Raw genomic sequence first — 20,884 nt, 5'->3', positions numbered from 1 at the left:
TTTATAGTCGTGTGTGAATTTCAAGTGACGTTTATAACTTCGAATAAAAATCAAGGGAAAAAACATTGGACAAGTACAGATTTGCATTCTCATAACTTATTTAATAATATTCGGCTATAATACAGATTTAACAGTCAAGAATTTGGCTGCACAGAACAGGTGCAGCAATTATATATAGAGTAGTGCTTAGACTTAGGTACTGTTGGTTCTATGTCATGGATAGATCAAGAACTCTCTAGTCTCTATACTAGCGCGCCTATATGCAGCAGCCATATTCTTAATAAAAAAAAGCTTAAGGGCTCGTTTGGATTAGCTTATTTTTGAGCTTATGCAAACAGCTTATGTAATATAAATTAGGTTTTATGCTATTTTATAAGTTCATACTAGTGAAAATTATATTTTTATAAGCTATTTTATCATAAACTACCTTGACAAACTTATAATAATACATAAAAATTGCATAAGTTATTTGCATAAGCTCAAAAATAAGTTAATCTAAACGGACCCTAAATATATTTGTAAAGGTGTGTCAAGTATGAATTTCTAAAAAATTGTTTAAAGTTGTACTCTTACTATTTATAATAATAAAAAAAATGAAAAAAAAATTAAAATTTACTAAAACTAATAGGGTACAATTTTGGACTAAATTCATATTAGACATACCTTACTTGTAGTCCTATAAAATTATGGACTTTTCAGTTTAGTCTCTATAATATTTTTTATAGTTTTTAATCCCCATATTTAATAACAACAAGTGTTTTGGAGTCTCCCCAACTAAAAGATTACTCTTTTTTATTTATTTTTAAGAAAGGTAAATAAGATGAACAATAAATTGATCTAAGTGATAAGAAATTCAGGCCTATTAAATAAGTGATTTGGATTTTGGAGTTTGACCCCTAACTCTAAGAAATTAGTGGGTTGGAGAAAAACTTCATACTTTTAACATATTAACACAAAAAATGAAAAAATATATTGACAAAAATTATGCACGATGAATACTTTATTTATACCTATACTAGCGGCCAGACAGGTGTGGACAGGGGGCGTTTCGCGCCTGTCTGTGTCTATTATGCAAATTTATGTAAAAAAAAACATGTCTTATGTTATCTATCAAAAAAACATGTCTTATGTTACGGTGAGTTTGTTGATTTGTTAATAAAAAAACATGCCTTATGTTATGCAAATGTTTTATTAATAAATTCACTGTAACATAAGGCATGTCTTTTTTTTTAGCGGTAAAAATATTTTATTAACAAACTCACCATAACATAAGACTTTTTTTATTTTTTTAACATTAACATAAATTTACATAATAGACAGAGACAGACGTGGAACGCGCCTTGCCTAGCCGCTAGTAATTATTAAAAAACATATTTAAGGCTATAAAAAACTTTGCAACAACCAAAAATACAAACTTCAAATAAATATATAATTTTGGTTAAATTAAATATGATTTTATTTTTTAAAAATATACTATTTTTGTTGTTGGTCTATGTAAAAATATGCTTTGCAAATATACAACTTTTTATTTTTTTATCCTTGCTATTTCGTTTTAGTATCTACGTACAAAGCATGTTAATATTGAAATTGGTTTCAATTATATTCATAATCCTTATATTGAGGAATTAAAATTAAATATGCCACATATTACATATACCAATTCCAATATGAATAAAATTTGCAGGACTAAAACAAAATATTAGAGATCCAAAGCAAAAAATGATATATTTACAAGGACTAATAAGTGATTTTTTTATTTATGATGGAGTTGAGGATTGAAATCGTGACCTTTAACATACTATTTAAATCTCTCGTCATTAGACCAAACCTAATGAATTAGATTTTTACATTGTTGATAATATATTTATGTTGTTTCCTTAAAAAAATATATATTCATGGATCAAATGACACCAACTAGTTTGACATCAAATGTTACACCTCTCAATAATGTTTTAACCGATATGAATTTTATAAAATCCACCTTTGGATTGAAAGTTTATATCATATAAATCATTTATGTAAAATTTCAGAGAAATACAAAATCATTTGATATGCTATTGCGACACATAAAGATTAACGGCATATAAAAAAAGACGCAAACCGTTAATTTTGATGTATCTCAATAACATATCAAATAATTTTCGATTTGTGTGAAGTTTTACATGGATGATCTATATGATATAAACTTTCAATCAAACAGTTGATTTTATAAAATTCATATCGGTTAAAACGTTATTGAGAGGTGTAACATTTTGTGTCAAACTAGTTTGTGTCATTTGATCCCTCATTTATGTTTGTTGATCAATGTATATTTTTTTTTTGGTACAGATCAATGTATATATTTACTTGGACATTTTTATCCCATGAGCTAGTTTTTTACGTAAGATTTAAATTCATTTAATATGATAATAAAGTTGGGTTACAGATATGTACCAAAAACAAAATGTCGAGTTAAAATGTTTCAATGAACTTAACTCAGTTTATTCAACTTAAAACTAGAATTTCTAGCCATTATACTATTATACAAAAAGAAGTCGGATTAAAGATCACATTGTATAAATTGGAAATCAAGCTAGGCATGTGGTATAATGTATTTAAATTGTATTAGAGTTTGAATTGTGTATATGTGATTCACATCCTCATCTAAATCCAAGTCCATTTAAAAAGTATTGAGACCAAAATTCGTTGGATATTTATACATTTTGATTTTGTCCACTTTGTTGTCTACCATATATATATAGTATAGTATTTTCTTAATAATTCAAAATGTGACTCTACTTTTCAACAAACCCTGGAGTCTAGCTGATAGTATAAACTAAACTAAGGTTTTGTACACATGCATATATCAAATAAAAATTACAAGAATGAATTAATCAAAAAAATATATTGCATGATTAAGTTGCATAAATAAAATAAATATAAATCTACGCAGCCTTTTCAACGTAATCGAGTATAAGACAATCCCCAATACATCTCGAAAACTTAGTGTACAATAATACAATTGGGGACCTTGATTAATTAACTTAACCTCTATCGTTACATCAAGGTTCAAATGATAAAAGAGACAAAACAAATTATATGAGAATCCTTGGTCAAATAACTACTATTTTTATTTTTGTATATATATTAATCTCAATTCTAATCTCCTTGGTCCCCACATTTTATGGAATTTATCCATTTTCTTTGTTTTAAAATATCAAAATGAAGAACAGAACATCTTATCCTTGTACTTATATAGCATGTTACCCAATGCATGACTACAACTTCCCATAGAGTACATTAATTTATTTAAACATTCTCTAATTTCTCCCGCCCCCCACTCAGAATCCAGTGCTTATGTGTATGAGATTTTGGAACTAGATGATTTAAAACATATAATTATATATAACAAGTGTTAATTGTATTGTTGAATGAAATTGATCTATTAAGTACTACACATAAAATGATCTTTAACTGGTGATCATAACAGGTAGATGGCCAGCTAGCAGTCCGTTGAGCATGTGGTTGACGGCGGGTCGAGCAGCTGATCCACGGAGGGAAATTGTACCTGCAGGTGCTCCGATGTCAAAGTCAGAGAGGAAAGAGAGCAGAGAGATACTAGAGAGATAAAGTAATTGAGTGAATGAATAGTGTTACATTGCTCTCCTGAATAGGAGAGCTTATATAGCCCTCAGCTCTGGGCCAAAGGTCCTCTTATTGGGCCTTATTGAATTGGCCCAATAAGATGGACTGCCAAGATATTCCCCTTAGATAGTGGGAAGGGCAGTGATTTGCTCTTATCTTGGTAGAGAGGTTCCACCATGTTCTGCTGACATGGATGTGGTGGGCAAGCATTATGGACCTAGAGAGTATGTCGTTGGACTAATTCTAGTCTAGTCTAGAACATAAAACAATGACTTAAATGCCAAAGAGAGACTTAGTTTAAGTGGATAGACGTGTAATCTACTATCCTTGTGATTTTTTAGCAACATATTTTTTTTTTTTTTGAAAACTTGGTATCCAGTCTTAGGACCGACTAATCCAAGGGGACCAATCCCACCGCCCACTTTTGGGGGCCCCATTTAAAGCCAGAGTTTTTTTGCTCTGTATGGACTTAGCCCACCGAAATTGGCACCAGTGGGAATCGAACTTGAGACCTTGAGAGGAGCATACTCCAAGGGCCCAAGCCAACACCACTCGACCAACCCCAAGTGGATACATTTTTTAGCAACATATAAATTTGAGGATACATTTTTTTTTACGCAAAAGTGATGGCTAAAAAAATTAAACAAAGACATTCCAAGTATGTTGACATCTCTTTCTTTAGCTAAAAAAGTGAGTCAGAACACAAATATTATAAAAGAGAAATAATGAAATAAAAAATTTAGAGAGATTAGACCAAAACCCAAATGGAGACTCAGTTTAAGTAAGCGGATAGACGTGTGAGCTATGAACGTTGTGATTTTTTAGCAACATCGGGTGCGTCAGACAATTGTTGTAGTGCAACGCAAAAGCAATGTACAAGAGACCCAATAGCAAACTATTGCGATGGACTCCCCTTAAGAAATAAATTTAATATCATGTGACTCAATGAGTCACATATATCAAATATTAAACTGATAAGAACAAATATTAGAGGACAACATATATGATATAACCAATATTTTAAGATTTTAGTTAAAATGTATTCCTCCATTTAAAAATGGGTCTTGTTAACATGTGCATATATGGCACATGATAAAGTATCTTAATATAGAAATTAACATTTAATGATACAAAACATTTAATGCTTGAAAAGTTAAAATGTACAAATTCTAAAACATAATTTCTATATTTGGTTCCTTAACATGTGACATATATGCACATCTTAACATTAAATAACTAGCTTATACATGAATACATCACACCGATCAAATGATATATCCAATATTTTAAGATTTTAGCTAAAATGTATTCCTCCATTTAAAAAAAGCCATCAATAGAAGGAGAACACTAAATACATGAATGAATCACACTTGATAAGTAGATTGTTGGAGTGCTAAGTATGAGTATGAATATCTACATCGCAGATACCACTTCGATCACTATTCAAAATCTTAATTTACCACATCTATTTTATGAGATCTCTAATCTTCGTCAGCCCTTCCTGAACCAATAACTAGAATTAAAAAAAGGGGAATGTCAATACATCCGAGAATAAACGATTGATTTCTATCAAGAGACCTGCTAGAGCCGCGAATCATAGAGTAAGGGGACAAATAATTTTTCAAATTCAATCTTCTTTCTTTTTTTCTAAAAGAAATTTAGAATGAGAGGATGATGTCTCAGTCTAAAGCAGAGAAGACCTTAAAGTTCAAATATCACTTACAAATATATTTACATCCCTTCGAAGTTACTAGAAGTCAGGACTTAATTAGTCTATCAAATTTAATGTATGTCTTATCTTTTCGGTATATGTTGTGATAACACTTAATATTAAAAATATAATAATCATAAGCATGCATTTATCATTATCTACAAAATCTCTCCAAAAAATGTAAAAGACTTCCCGATGTTAGAATTGGATATTGGATCAAATAATCCTATAAAATCGGCTTGTAAGATGAGAATTGCCCTCACTTATAATTATATATTCAATTCATCTTGCAACCGATGTGAGACTCTTAACACATGCTCTCGCACCCAGTACTATTTCGCTTGAAGCACGGATATAAATGGTGGGTCGTCTAATCATAAACTTGATAGCAGATGGCACAGTGGATCGTGGAGGAGTCTCTGATACTATCTTAAAATTGAGAGCTGAGTTTAACTCAACCCTAATAAACCCGCTTGTAAGGCGAGGTTACGCCCACTTATAAACACATTTTCAGAGCATATTTTAACCGATATGGGACTCTTAACAATTTTATTCCCTACTCTCTCCCTCCAGACTCGCCCACTCGGAGTTTAGTGCCTTATGACCGGTTATGTATTACACATATCCAACGACATTTAGTTCATCAAAATTTTTGTGAGACTTAATCACTCACATTTAAATCTAACAATCTCGATCTCAAGTGTGAATCTCTTGTATCCTATTCGATGATCCAATATGACCAAATATGAAAATATATCCAATATTTTAAACTCTCCTCATGACCAAAGAATACTATCACGCTCAACAATCTCATTATGTATATCGGTCACACATATCCAACATTTAGCTCTTCATAATTAATATAAGACGTAACCACTCACATTTGTACCCAAAAATCTCCCTCTCAAAGTGTGAATCTCTTATATCCTATAGGAGAATATCCTATATGATCAAACATGAAAATATCTCCAATATTTATTTTAGACTCTCCTCATGACCAAAAAATACTATCACTGATTTTTTGTCTATTGTAGTGACAATTTTGTCTTATCTTCTTAGACATATATATATCAAAAGCCTGTTTTTACATGGTTCCTATACATATTTCATATAGTACTTCATTCTTTTAATCTAGTCACTAGTCATACAACTATAGGATAAAAATACCAACTGGCTGTTAAAAGCTATCAGTATAAAATTGAGCTACCAAAGCCTTTGGTCATACAATATCACTAAAATTCCAAAAAACTCCAACATCCAAATTTGTTTTTTACCATTCATCTCTTCATTGGCTAACTAATTTTTCCTGTTTCAGGCGTACTTGAATGGAATCTTACAACTAAAAAGCTGACTAACTTTTTCTCATCTTAGTTATTTAACTAATTTATCTTATTATTAAATAATTAAATGTCATAAATATGTGTGAATTAATGGCTCAGTTGAAGAGAAGAATGAGAAGAATCTTAAGGGAAGCACAAAAGGAGAACAACAAAAGTTAAGGAACCATAATTAAAATATTTGTGCATGAGATTTTTGAGCAGAGGATTCCTAGACATGTTACAAGAACTAAAGGACATATGGGATAAAGCAAATTTTTTTGAAGCAGTGTTTGGAATTTTTCTTACAAGAAAATTCTCTGGCAATGACTAAAATAACACCTAAAAACAAAAAATGCAAGCATGAAAGTAAGGTATGTAACCATGTGCGTTTAGATTTAGATACCTCTATTAATATATTTCACTTGCTGAGTGGATTTTGTTAATCTTTTAGGAACTGAAGTTACCCAAAACATAAAGCAAGCCATAGGTATTAGATGCTCTTTATTTCCGTCCCTTATATCTTATTATAAGAACCAACAAAAATCACAGGTATATTATAAGAGAAATAATTGTAATAATAAATGAAAAATGCTAACTAGTGTACCTAAAATATGATAAATAAGTTTTGAAATTTGTGTATAGTGCCCCTTAAAAATATGATAGCTAAGGGTATAAGTCGAAAGACGAAATTTTTTGTTGTAAGATCTACTTGCTAAGCTTATAAATGACCAAGATTTTGGGAGAACTTTTTCGGGCACCCCCAAGTCTTCTAGCGCATCCTGTGAATTTTTCAAAATACTTTTGTCCGCCACTTAAGTAGCGAACTGAATTTGTTACATAAGTACCAGATGTGTAAAAAATATTTAGCTTCAACAATGTTTTAAGATTTCATGTCCCCAAGAAAAAATTTGATTTTTTTTTTGACATGTATTGATTTGTTCTTTATCGCTTTTTTTTTATTTGTATAATTCACTACTTAATTAACAAATTGGGTTCGTTGCCTAGTTGATATGACTGATGAGGAATAACCGATGATGGATTATGCAGTCGTTTACACACAAAATGACAAAAACTAACAAACCAAACTAACTATAAAAGAAGGAGAGGAGTGGTGAATGAGAGAAGAGAAGAAACGAGGGTATTTATAGGAAATTTGGGGTGCTCTGATTAGCAAATGTCATGTTATGGCCGCACAAGTGGCTAATCAAAATTGACCACTTGACAACTCATTAACTGACGCAGTCCACAAAATAGGAGAACAAAATTAGAAACGAGAAAGACGCACGAAAAGCACAGGGGGCGCCAAAAGAAATTATCGAATTTCTATTTTATTTTTTACTCAAGATGTTCATAGGCTTACCATATCCCAGTTTCAAGATTCTAATGGACGTGGATAACCGATTGTGAGATTGGGCCTTGGATTTTGACCCAAAACATCTGTAATTCCCTAGTGAGTCTAATCCATATTGAACATGGGCCGTGTTTGGAACAGTACGTTACAAGCTCTTAAAAGTTCATAACTTATAGAATTAATTACGTAAGATTTACAAGCTCTTATAGAATTAAGATAAATGGTAAAATTTTGTCAAAAAAAAAAAAGATAAATGGTAAATTATATACTTTTTTTTTAAGGATAGTAAATTACATACTTCTTATGTATTTTCTCCGTGACAACATATAAGCAAAATTTATCTTTTTAGATTCGTTGCATGATAATTAATTTATGACTATATACATTAATTATTATGTAATGAGTCTATAAAAGTGAACTAGTATCCGGACCCGTGCCAAGCACGGGTAAAATGAGACTACAAAAATAACATTTTAATATTAAAATTTTCAAAATTCTCAAATAAAAAGAATGGCAATTTATAAACATAAAAAAAAAAGATCCCGTATTAGTAAAAAAATAAAACAAATGATATTGTATTAATATTAAAAACATATTTGGTGAATTTTGCTTATATATTATCAAGAAGGGAGTATCAATTCTAATTTTTTTTCTCCTTCGTATTTTATCTTTTATATTTGTGTCTTACGCTTGTTGCTAGTCAATTTGTAATAGAATGACTTAATTACAAGATTTTTTGGTTTAGTAACTTATTTATAAATATATAAACCCCAAAAAATTGTACCAAAAAATAAAATAAATATATATATATATATATATATATATATATATATATATATATATATATAAACCCCAAAAAAAGAAAAATCAAAGTGTTAACACAATAATTTTTATTCCCAATAAATATGAAAGACTTTGATAAATTACACACAAGAAAGTAAGAATTAATAATGGGCTTAGGCCCCTTTTGTAGCAAAAAAAAAAGTAACAATTAATAAATAGTTATGTTACGTAATTTCTATGGAACAAAATTAAATACCGAAAAGACAAGACCACCGGAGAGAAATCACATTCTAATAAGAACTTGTAACATTTATAATGTAATTGCCTCTAATTCTCTTTACAAAGCATAGGATGATACCAACATAAAAAATAAAGCAACTTGCGACCGAACCACTTCAAACCAAAAAAAATTGAATAATAGATGTAGCTTTAGGAGGAGGAAAAGCGAGGGAAAATATTATTTTACATTTTTACAAGGAGAGAAAAATATTTTAAAATTTAAAATTCATGAATTGTAAAATACATCATTTTTTTTGGTCAAAGTCCCACTAAAAGAAGTGGAAGTAAACATCATATTAAAACCTAATATAATCGAACTATAAATTGTTGTTGAATATGATAGAATTTTCATAGAACCTTATTTTCAGAAAGTGTTGATACTTGTAGCTATTAAAACTACTTGAACCTGAGGACTCCAATTATTTCTGAATCAGAACTATGTCAACTCCAAAGTACCCTACAAAACATGCACTAAAAAACAAATGGTAAGAATTGAAGATTCCTTGTTTGATGATATAGGATGCAAATTGACAACAATACACCTACAACTTTTTAAATTGTCGATAATGGGCATATGATTGTGTAAAAATTTCCATGCAACAAAAGAATTTCAAAGGAAGAATATATTTGGCTCAATCTGGCCAGACTAGGAAAGGGTGATGAACATGATGAATTTAAACAAATACATAAGCCACAATTGGAAAATATTATGTAATGAATGAAAAATACACATGTATAATGCAACATATTTTTCAAGATAATACAACTTTAGTTTAATACTCCTTTGTCATAAAATATAATTATTTGATTTGGATCTTGGTTAATCAATTTTTTTTTTTTTGTGAATCGAATGTATCCTCCACTCATAACTGTAGGGACTAATCTCTTTGAGATAACTAATATTCATTTAAGGGGTTAACCTCTCTTAACAAATGTTTCTCCATAGCACTAGCCAGAGATCAAATTCAGGACTAAATGGTTAAGAGATTCAAGTATATATCTACCACTTGTGTCACACTATGTTGGTTGGTTAATAAATTTTAAATAATGTAAAATTGAGTTTAATTTCAGTTTAAACCTATATAAACATGAAAATTTAAATTATTTCATAAAAAAGTTTTAAATTAATTTAATTGATTTATATCAATTGTCATTGTGTATGATCATTGGTTTGTTACTACTGCTTAGCTCAGCATATTATTTTAATGAAAACTCATCAAACGCATTAAAATTAAAAACTTAAAAGGAATCTAAAAAAGGTCAACATGAGGAAGTGGAGCAACGTCATCTAGAATCCTTTTCAAGTAGACCCCATGTGGCAATTTGCTTCACAACTTGCGAGTTGCAATAAACAAAAATCCAAATAGTTTATTTTATTTTATTTTTTGGTAAAAAATTCCAAATAGTTTAAATAAAAAGATCAAATTGGCGAGATCTCTCATTAATGGTTTAATGCATTTATCACTGTTTTTTTTTTTTAAGAAAAACAATAAATAAATAAATAAATAGGTCAAAATATATTAGATTTTTCTTTCTTCAAGAAAAATATTAGTACTTAGATTTTAAAGAAAGTACTCCCTCCGGACCTTTTTATAATAAATACTTTGGAAAAAAAATTTGTCATTTTTATAAGAAATTTTGACCAATTTTCAAATGTTTTAAATGTTCAATTTCACTTATACCATTATTTATTATGAAAGAAAATTTAAAAAATAAGTAAGTTAGTTGAATAAAAAGTAATTAAATAGGGGTATACATGAAATAAATTGAAATTTATAAGAGTATTAAATGAAAATAACTATGTTAAATATATTTTCTTGGTCTGTGTGATTTTTTCAAAGTATTCCTTATAAAAAGAACCGGAAGGAGTATATATTATCCCTCTGCCCCTTTATATAAGAACTTTTTCAAAAATCATGGATAATAATAAAAAGTTGTTGGAATAATAATAGAATAATGCTAGCAACACACTTTTTAACAAACACACTACACCACACTCTTTTTTATTGGTTGAAATTCCCATGGGTCCCGTAAAAAAATATATAATTTTGTCATAAAAGTGTGTTACTATTTATTACTAAATTTGTGTATTAATACATTCATTGTTGATTTTTCATATTTCAAGACAAATTGATAATATTAATAAGGGGGTATGTTTGAAAAATGTGAAATAAAGTATCTAAAAATTTGTAAGGATGGAGGGAGTAAATATTTAAGAATACTTAGATAAAACGTAGTTAGAGATTATGAATTAAAATACAATTATGAGAATGCAACGGTATTAATATTTTTTAAGGGAGAATTTTTCCAACCATTAACTTAACTTGAGAAATTAATCCTATAGTTGTGTGCATAGACTAGCAGCAGAGGATATCCGATTTCTACAAACTAGAAAAATAGTATATAAATATTGGTATAGGATCAAGTGCAATTTAACTGTTGCATGTCCAACTATTTCAATCTTAGTTCAATCTTCAATGAGACTAGTACGAAGGTTAGATTTACAAGCACTACTACATGTTTCTTAGAAACCAAGTAGAAAGAAAGAAAGAAAAGATTGAAAAATGAATGAATAGAATTTTAATTTGGGTTAAATATGTTTTTTGTCTTTATATTTGCTAATTTTTTAACCACAGTCTTATATTTTAAAAAGTATTTTTAAAAATTCTAGAGTTTATTTCAGTTAACAAATTTAGTTCATCTATTTATTATTTTAAACGGAAAGTTGACGCAGATCCGACTAACTATGTTTTTGGTCCACATATTTTACTCCTTCTTTTAACAATAATTTCTACATTGATTATCAAAAAATATATATATAATTCCTACATTTCAAAAATGTTTTAAAAAATCCTAGAATTTACTCCTATTATGTACCAAATTTAGAACTTCATCAAAATATATTATAACAGTAATTTTATAAAACTCGCTGTAATTTTAAATTAGGATATGATATGAGAATGAGATTTCTATCCACACCAAGAAGCTTGGAATTTTTGGTGTTGCCCTTAAATGGCTAAGATCATTGAAAAAGAACTGTGGTGTAATCCGCGTCACACCTTTGCTCCTTTTTTGTCCTCTACGGAATAATTATGCTGGCCACATCCAGTTTTCATGTTTCATTTTTGGTTCTATTGATTCGTCACCTTTTGCTCTAATTATCCATTCAATGCTCTTCTAACACATCACTCATTGCTTCATTTGTGAGAATTGTGACTCAACTTTTTCTTTTTTTTCTTCATGTTGATAATGACTGGATGTTTTTCTTATCAATTCCTTTTACTTTTTTTTTTTTGACAATCATTTTTGTTTTATAGAAAATTTAGATTAGGAGAGATAAAGTTCATGCTAAGAAATTAGATTATAGTAGACACATTTTATGTAAGGTTATAGAAAAATATCGACTAATATTTGTACTTGTGTACGGAGTTCAGAATTATCCGAAGAGATAGATATATATGATTCTCCAATTTAGTTATATAACTCAATATTTTGCGAGATAAATCTCTAATATATTACACGCAGATGATACTTTATAGTTTACAACAATAAAATGAATATGATCATGTGAATCAAGGAACTACATCTTAACTTTATTACTTTCAATTGACTCTTGTCTGATTTAAATTTGTTTTCATATACCAACAACATATAGCTTAGGCTTCTTTACCATTTGATTCAAGGTAGAAACCCTAACCGAAAAAATTAATATCTATAGTTGTACACGGATGATATTTTGAGTTACCAAAATTAATTGTCTTCATATCCAATTTATTTTTTCAAATACATAATTAATTTTTTTTCCATTAAAAAAAACATAATTAATTATTTTTTCTCAACTTGCAATAATAACTTGTGACATTTAAGCATTCAATTCACAACATTGATTTCTGAATCATCATTTAGTATCAAAGATTTGTGATCTTTAATTAATAAGAATTGCTTACTCCCTCGAACTATGCAAGTCCTCATTTTTTTTTATTTTTTTGTTACAAAATTTGCCCCATGTAAGTCCTCATTTATAAGCATATATAATTACTTACATGGTTTTAAAAAACTTGGACCATCTGTTGTCAAAAAAATCGGACCATCTAGTAAGTTAATTTATAAATTAGGATTTTAAAAAGTTGGACCATCTATAAGAATTGCCTACCACCATCCACATCACTCTCATTGTTGTTGACTGCAGTTGTCAAAATCCGATTTTGATTCCAAAATAATAACAATAACAGTACTAGCTTTAAGATATGATTTTGCCAAGATCTGGTTTTGATCCGGTTTGTTGGAAAGCTTCGTGTGGTCAGTTCGTAAAAGTTAATACAGATGGTTCTTTAATTAGTTCATCTTCAGCTTGTGGAGCTATTTTTCGTGACAAGCATGGTACGTACTTGGGGAGTTTTTCATGCAAGTTAAATTTTCATTCGATTTTGCATACAGAATTGATGGCGATCATTTTGGCCATTGAACAAGCGTTGGAAAGGGGTTGGTTGCATCTTTGGATTGAAAGTGACTCTCGAGTGGCCATTCAAGCCTCTAAGAACTTCTCCATAGTCCCTTGGGACCTAAGAAATAGGTGGAACAATTGCTTTTCTCACAATATGCAATTATTGTTTTCACACATTTTTAGGGAAGGTAATTGTTGCGCGGACAAGTTGGCGAACCACGGTCATAACATTACGGATTTTCATTGGTGGGATTCCCTGCCTCCTTTCTTGCATGAGGATTTCTCTCGTGATAGATTTGGTGCTCCTATTTTTCGTAGAACTTAGCGTTCTGTTTGGCTTTTTGTTGTTTTGTCTGTTTTTTTTTTCGCTCTTTTTTTATTATTATTATTTTTTTTGGGTAAGGTTTGGCCCCCCATTTGTACTTTTTTTTCTTCTTTTTTTTTTATATATATATTATTATGAGCACTTGACAGAGGATTAGGGATACAAGGGGTGCCAACATAGTTGGGATGTCTTCTATTCTCTTTAATGTCATTATGCTCTTAGTTCACCTAAAAAAAAATAATAAAAAAAATTGCAAAAATTATAGCAAAAACGTCCACGAAAAGCATAGAGTGATCAGAGACAACAATGGTCAGAGAGAGCGAGAGACATTGGTCGAAGAGGAGAGAAGCGGTGGTCGGAGAGAGAGAGATATGAAAAGAAAAATAAAAAAGAAAATGGAGGTACAAATGAACACGAAAATACATGGTGTGGTATATTTGTTTGGAAAACTTTGTTCCAAATTCCAATAACATTTTTTCCGAAACAATTGCTTAAAAATGTACTCCTTATTTCAAAATATCATATAATGGATTTTTTTTCACTACATGTAGTTGGTTCACTGGATCGTATAATCTGATTTGGGGTCAATTCTAATATTCTCTTCTAATCGTAGTTGCGGAAGATCGAATTGTAATATTTCATACCAAATATAGTGCCGATCAACACTGAACCATGTAAGTTTTATAATTGATTTCTTGATATATTTGAATGTCGTTTTTTTATGCAAGTATGAAATGTGATTAAAAGTTAAAACCTTGCATTATTGGAAAGTTTTGGAAAAGAAGAGGCAAGGAATCTGTAAATTATGATAGGCACCAATAACATATCATAAACAAAATAGTAGAAAAATGTAAATTAATATTAGTGGACCAGATCATAGAGCAATTAATTAATTTGAACGAAGGAGGAAACAAGAGAGTGGATAGAACCCAACCAAGGTTAGAGAGTATTGAGATTGATTGATTGAAGAATTAGTGGAAGCTGAGGTATATGTGGGCACCACAATGTAAAGTGGGGGAAGGTTCGGTGGGGTCCATAGCAAATGCGGCGAGACGCAGCATACCAGAAATAAGAAGAAAATAATAAAAGATAAAAATACTAGAAGCCGTTTGCATTTGCGTCATTGCGTTGGCTTCAACCTTTCCATTTCAATCTCTCAAGTATTCGACCAAACTTATGTGGTAATTAACGTTAGAAATGAGAAGGGTAATACAAGTTGAGAGCAAAGTAACAAGCTCATTCACATATAAATAATTACTACGCAAAACACTTATAACCTGTTGATAGTCACTTTTAAATATAACTCTCTCAAAGTAATTAGATAAAATAAGCGCAATAGCATGCTTCATTGTAGTAGCTTTACATTTAGTGGCAATAACTACAAAGGAAAATATCATAGTACATGCTTGGACAAAGCAATCCATACTATCACGATTCACGAAAGCATATATCAATACCGAATTTCCCTTCTGCCATGAAAGTAACTCCATCAAAATTACACTTCAGCCAATTTGTAGAAGGTTTCTCCCAAGTAAGCACGTGAGCAGGTGTAGGGACTGTATTAAGCATATTGCGACACCAATTAAAGTTTCGAATCAAGTCGGAAGCAAACCTACAAGAGGTCACCGAATTCACTTGTTTATTCTCTCAAATGCATTCATTACGCGCACGCAACAGCGGAACTAGGGGGTGGCTGAGGTGGGCCACGGCCCACCCCCATCCCCAAAAAATAATATTTTTATAAGTATAGAGTATTAGTTTAAGTATATTATTAATGATTTTAAATTTATTCAGTATATATATTAGTACAAATATTAATGAAAATATTAATTTGGAGTTTATTATCGATGATTGTAAGTTACTCGGTACGCATATTAGTTCAAGTGCAAGTGAACATATTAGTTCGTAAACTATATATAAATTAGTAAGCTATAAGCTCATGAAAAAATGTTACCAATTTTTTTTTTCAATACAAACTTATAAATTATAAGCCATAAATTTTTTAGCGGCCCACCCAATAAATTTTTCCTGGTTCCGCCATTGCGCGCACGCCAAATATTCCAAAGTACAACAGCAAAGAGAGGTATCATACAATAAAGTTATTTAGCTACTCGTAATTATCTTTTTATATAATTGTGAAAATATTAAAGTTAATGATGTAGTAATTTTTGGGAAAAAGAAAAAAAAATACCGGCTCTCTTATAAGGTTAATGACCTTTTTGTAGAAAGAATTAGTCTCTCAAAATAACTGACTTTTCAATTTTTAATAAAATATTAATTATATTTTTTCAATTATACTTTTTCATTAATATTACTTACATAAATTTTTAATTCAATTATTATTCTCTTTTATGGGCACTTGTTAGCACAACCTTTTTTAATGTGTGAAATGATCAAGTAGGTCATTTATTTTAGGACGAAATGAGTTTTTGTATATTAGGATTTTGTTTTAATAAACCAATATTTGAAAAAACATTACAAAATATAATACATCGAAAAAATTAAGGGTGTAGTCGTGAGAGGTTTTAGTGTATGCATGATGTTATAGATTCAATTCTTATTATCTTTATTGTAAAAATAAAAAATAAAACACCTACAATTCGGTGACACGTGAGAACAGTTATCTGTATCTTTATTATCTTTATCTTTATTGTAAAAATAAAACAGTACAACACGTTATCTGTATTAGACATAACAGTACAACACGTGAGAAATTTTAAGGTATTAAACAAATTTTGTCTTATACAATATTTGATAGACAAGTTTATTTTGATATTATAGACAACTTCTACAAAGGACAAAAAGTTGTCATGTAGTTCAATAGGGAACAATAATTTCAGTTTTTGTCCGGTCCCTTGACCCTCAATTTGTCCATTCTCGGGAACAGTTTTAAAATCAAACACAGTACAACTGATATTGTCTTGTCCAGTGTCTTATTTTTTTAGCTGATCAAACGCACCGTTAAACAACTTATAAGTTACTATAAGTTAATTAATTTCTTTGTTGGTTGATTACAAGCATAATTAATTATATATTGGTATGGAACGATGCCTTAAAATATTCTACAACTTTTTATGAAACTCATATTGCCACGTAAATGTACTCGAAATTCAGGGTATTGAAATTACAAAAATATTCTCAAATATGCCTATTCTTAGTAATTTTTAGACAAATAGACTAACACAAAGTATATTTGAGGATCAAACTAATAAATGAAAGATACATTTGAGAATCAAAATAAATGTTCTTATATTAACATATTATAAATATATTAATATAATTATAAATAAATTAGTTTTGTTATATTCCAATTTTCGGACCCCGTATAATAAGTTTCTAGAATCATTGAAGCATCTTCAATGGAAACAAAAATCATGATATCGTTGCATAGTATTTTGAAACTCAATGATAAAACTTTTGTTAGAGATGCTCTTAGTAGTACATTGGTATTATTCTGGACTAGGCATAAACCCAACTTGGCGTCAAGCTCGGCCCAGTTGCATATTGGCCCAAGGCAACACGTCTCTGCTCAACGACCAAGAAAGCGTAGCTTCCGTAACAACAAACATCAAAATTATTGACATTTATTATTAATCATGACTTTTAAACCGTTATTCCGACATTCATTAATGTCGAGGATGCGAGATATATATATATATATATCGTTCTACGGCGAAAGAGTCAGATATTCTATTCTTACTCTTTAAAATCTCACTTTACTCAAACATTAACTCGAGTGTCAGAATGTTTTACAGGTACATGATACACCCCTTTCACCATAGTCTTCAAGAGACATTTCATCAGCCGCGATTAAAGATTAAATATCTTATATTATTTTACCAATGAAAAGAGGCACACTTGGCTGAGCACAATCCCAAACAATTTTTTTTGGGCACACGTACAAAACCAAGAAAAATTTAAAGGTAAATAAAATTACAATATATCAATTGATGTGACTAAATATTTTTTATTTAATTTTATTAGTTTTATGTGAGTGTGTCCAAATAATATTTATTGGGTCTTGTTAACATGTGCCCTTAGGGCACATGTTAAGATATACCAAAATAGAAACTCAACATTTAATGATACAAGAAATTTAATGCTTCAAAAGTCAAAATGCACAAATTAGCATTTAATAATTTCTATTTTTGCTTCCTTAACATGTGCCTTAAGGGCACAAGTTAACATTCTCCATATTTATTTAGGGTTGTGCCCATGAAACACTTTCTCTGAAATAAAATATATATGAGTGGTAAAAATATAATGTAAGACAAAAACCATCGGATAATGGATAAACTCGTGAATGTTGTGTTGTGCTTGAGTAACACACAGCTGTAACCAACCTATGAGGAGTTGACAAGAAAGCCAAAACTCGACGCCGAAGCGAGCCGTATATTTTGGCTTTACTACCCCCTGCTTGTGTTGTGCTTGCTTGGTGGAGACTGGAGGAGAGATATATACGCACCTACACAAGAGGCAAATCACAGCTTTAATATTTTGTAGGTCCAATATTATTATTAAATTATCATATGATATGATGAATTTTTAATCTATTTCCTTGATTCCTTCTCCTTCTTTGTACGTCTCTTTGCATTCTCCAAAAGTCGCTTACCATTTCTTGGCGCTACCAAATTCTCCAACAAAATAATCCAACTTGTTTCCACGTAAACAAAATAAAATAAATTGTGTTCATTTTATTTTCAGTGTTCCAAGTTTACAATGAGCTGTGTCGTGTGTCCTATTTCTCTGACGTCAAATAGCTACCTTCCAATATTCTTATCTTTAATCCTACTACTACATTGCATAAGGTCAAGGTCAAATATTGTTCACGATGGCTGAATCATTAATTTGTAGCAGCTTCAAATATAACGTCTATAGTTTAATGTACCATATCAGATCATATTAACAATTACGAGTATCAATTTTTATGTAGTAAATAAACAGTTGGGGACTTTGGTTCATTTGCCTTAATAGTTGTGTTATTCAAGCATAATTTTAGATTGCATAAGATATAGCTTTTATCTCGAAGAAGATTCTCTAGTAATGTTCATTCCTCATCGATTTTTAAGATTAAACGGTGCAAATTACACTGTACATACGCCTAGTTGTAAATGCGTCAAGGAATCTATTTTCCATTTGTCTCTATCTATCGCTTATTTCTATTGTATTGTAAAAATACAAAAAACAAATAAACAACGTTTTTTTTTTTGTTAATTTTGTGTGGTTAACATTTTTCTTTGGTTAAAGCCTAATGAATATGCAAAAATCTGATTTCATTAATAATGTTAGGGGAAGAACTGATTTGTCACTAATTAATCTGTTGTGACTTGTGAGTAATACATTTAATTAAACAAATTAACCTACAGCAATGGATTAGTTAGAGTGATATGTACAGCAATGGATTGGTTAGAGTGATTATGACATGGTATCAGATTAAAATTAAAATTAAACTAAAATAACTGAATATATTACGCAACTAAATATTAAAAAAGCTACTCTTTATTTATATTTGATTTAAAATTTCAACAGTTACAGGTTTACATGTCTCATATTTGGATAAACAAGAAAAAAAAGTGAAGAAAAAAAAAATCACCGACGAACCATCATCTTTCTCTCAAGAGAAATCCTGAACCACCGGTAACTCACGAAAACTCACCGAACTACAAAACCGTTTTATCCCTCTTCACCACAATGAGTATTGTGATCAGAAGGTTACAAAACGCGCGTGAGACACACGCGCAATAGAAACACAGAGAGTTCTCATATGAAAAGGTTGAGAACTTTCCGTTCACCACCGTGAGCCAATCGATCTGCAATTCCAGTCTCCAAACACGCCGTCGTCGTCACGGATTCCTCCGAATTCATCGACGGAGAACCCGGTAGACGATTCTCCATCTCTTTCTGCAGGAAAATAGGTGTAAGCCTAAGATCAAGATTAGTCGCCGGTGGAACCTTTACAAACTCCTCCGATCGTCGGCGTTTAACTCCAGATGAGACTTTATTATTAGATCGTGAGCTTGTGAACCGGAAATTCGGATTCGGATCTCGGATCCTCCAAATGGCGTCAACACCACCGTCTTCCGCCTCAGATGCTTCATCAGCAGCAACAGGTGGCGCGTCCATGAGTGTCAGCTCCGGTAAAGGTCGAAGAACACCGCCTCGAAGAACCGTCTCAACCGCTGCCTGACACACGTGCCAGTTTCCAGTCCATAATAGCCCCACCGCACCGTTCACAGGGTTAACCGTTCTTCCACACGCTTCAAATAATAGAGACTGAAACAGAGCTGAAAACAGAACACGCAATTAATACACTAAAATTAATAAGCATTATTAATTAATTTTTGTTGTTAATTATAATTATAATTCAATTAAATTTGTTAATTATTTAAATTAATTTAATTACCTGGTCTTTGTGGTTCAGGGACGTTGGAAATGAAAGACATGAGACCAGCGCGACCGAAGAATTTAGCTACGAAAACAGTAGCGTGGCCTTGAGCTTCTGGTGTTTCGATCCATTGTAAACAAGGTCGAAGAATACATGTTTCGCTACAACCTTTGCGAAGAACTCGGCAACCATTGCAACTCATGTTTCTGTATTAATCAGATTAATCACTCTCGCATGAAAGAGAAGAGAAATAATATATGTTAATAGAAAGAGGGGTTGAGAAAATTTAACTATGATGGTTAAGGAATAATGGGATAGGAGAATGCGAATTGAGGTGAAGTTGGGATATAAATAAAGGGGAAGAAGAAGGAGAAGTGTGGTTTGGTTAACTGTGGTTGAGTTAAGAGCAAGTGGGAGAGAGACGTGAAGGAGCGTGAGTGTGTGTGTTTGTTTCAGAGGGCAGTGTACTTTTTTGTTTGTATGGGAGGGTGTAAGATTCCAATGTCTTGGGTGTGAGCGGCTCCGTGTTTCCGCGCATGAATGTTCCTCCACCGTTGGATAATTTTTTATTTTTAATTATTTTTTATCAATAAAAGGTCGTAGGTCCCAACACTATAAAAACAAGAATCCCCAAAAGAAAAAAACAATAGGAGCATTCTATTA

At 30.8% G+C, this 20,884-nt stretch overlaps 1 protein-coding gene and 1 pseudogene across 1 annotated transcript; both read right to left on the bottom strand.

Annotated features, from left to right (window-relative positions):
• Positions 1–4,453: 4,453 nt before the first annotated feature.
• Positions 4,454–4,634, bottom strand: LOC123882627 (annotated as a pseudogene).
• A 14,683-nt stretch (positions 4,635–19,317) lies between these two features.
• On the bottom strand, positions 19,318–20,798 carry LOC123919760 (LOB domain-containing protein 38-like). Its single transcript, XM_045971756.1, has 2 exons — positions 20,240–20,798; positions 19,318–20,120 (listed from the first exon to the last, which is right to left on the bottom strand). The coding sequence occupies exons 1-2, from the start codon at positions 20,421–20,423 to the stop codon at positions 19,597–19,599; spliced, it is 708 nt and encodes a 235-aa protein (XP_045827712.1). The 5' UTR covers positions 20,424–20,798; the 3' UTR covers positions 19,318–19,596.
• Between the last annotated feature and the right edge of the window lie 86 nt (positions 20,799–20,884).

This window comes from Trifolium pratense, linkage group LG4 (assembly GCF_020283565.1).
Source record: "Trifolium pratense cultivar HEN17-A07 linkage group LG4, ARS_RC_1.1, whole genome shotgun sequence".
Classification (NCBI taxonomy): Eukaryota; Viridiplantae; Streptophyta; class Magnoliopsida; order Fabales; family Fabaceae; genus Trifolium; species Trifolium pratense.
The sequence above is the reverse complement of the archived record's forward strand: the minus strand, read 5'-3'. Positions and strand labels throughout refer to the sequence as shown.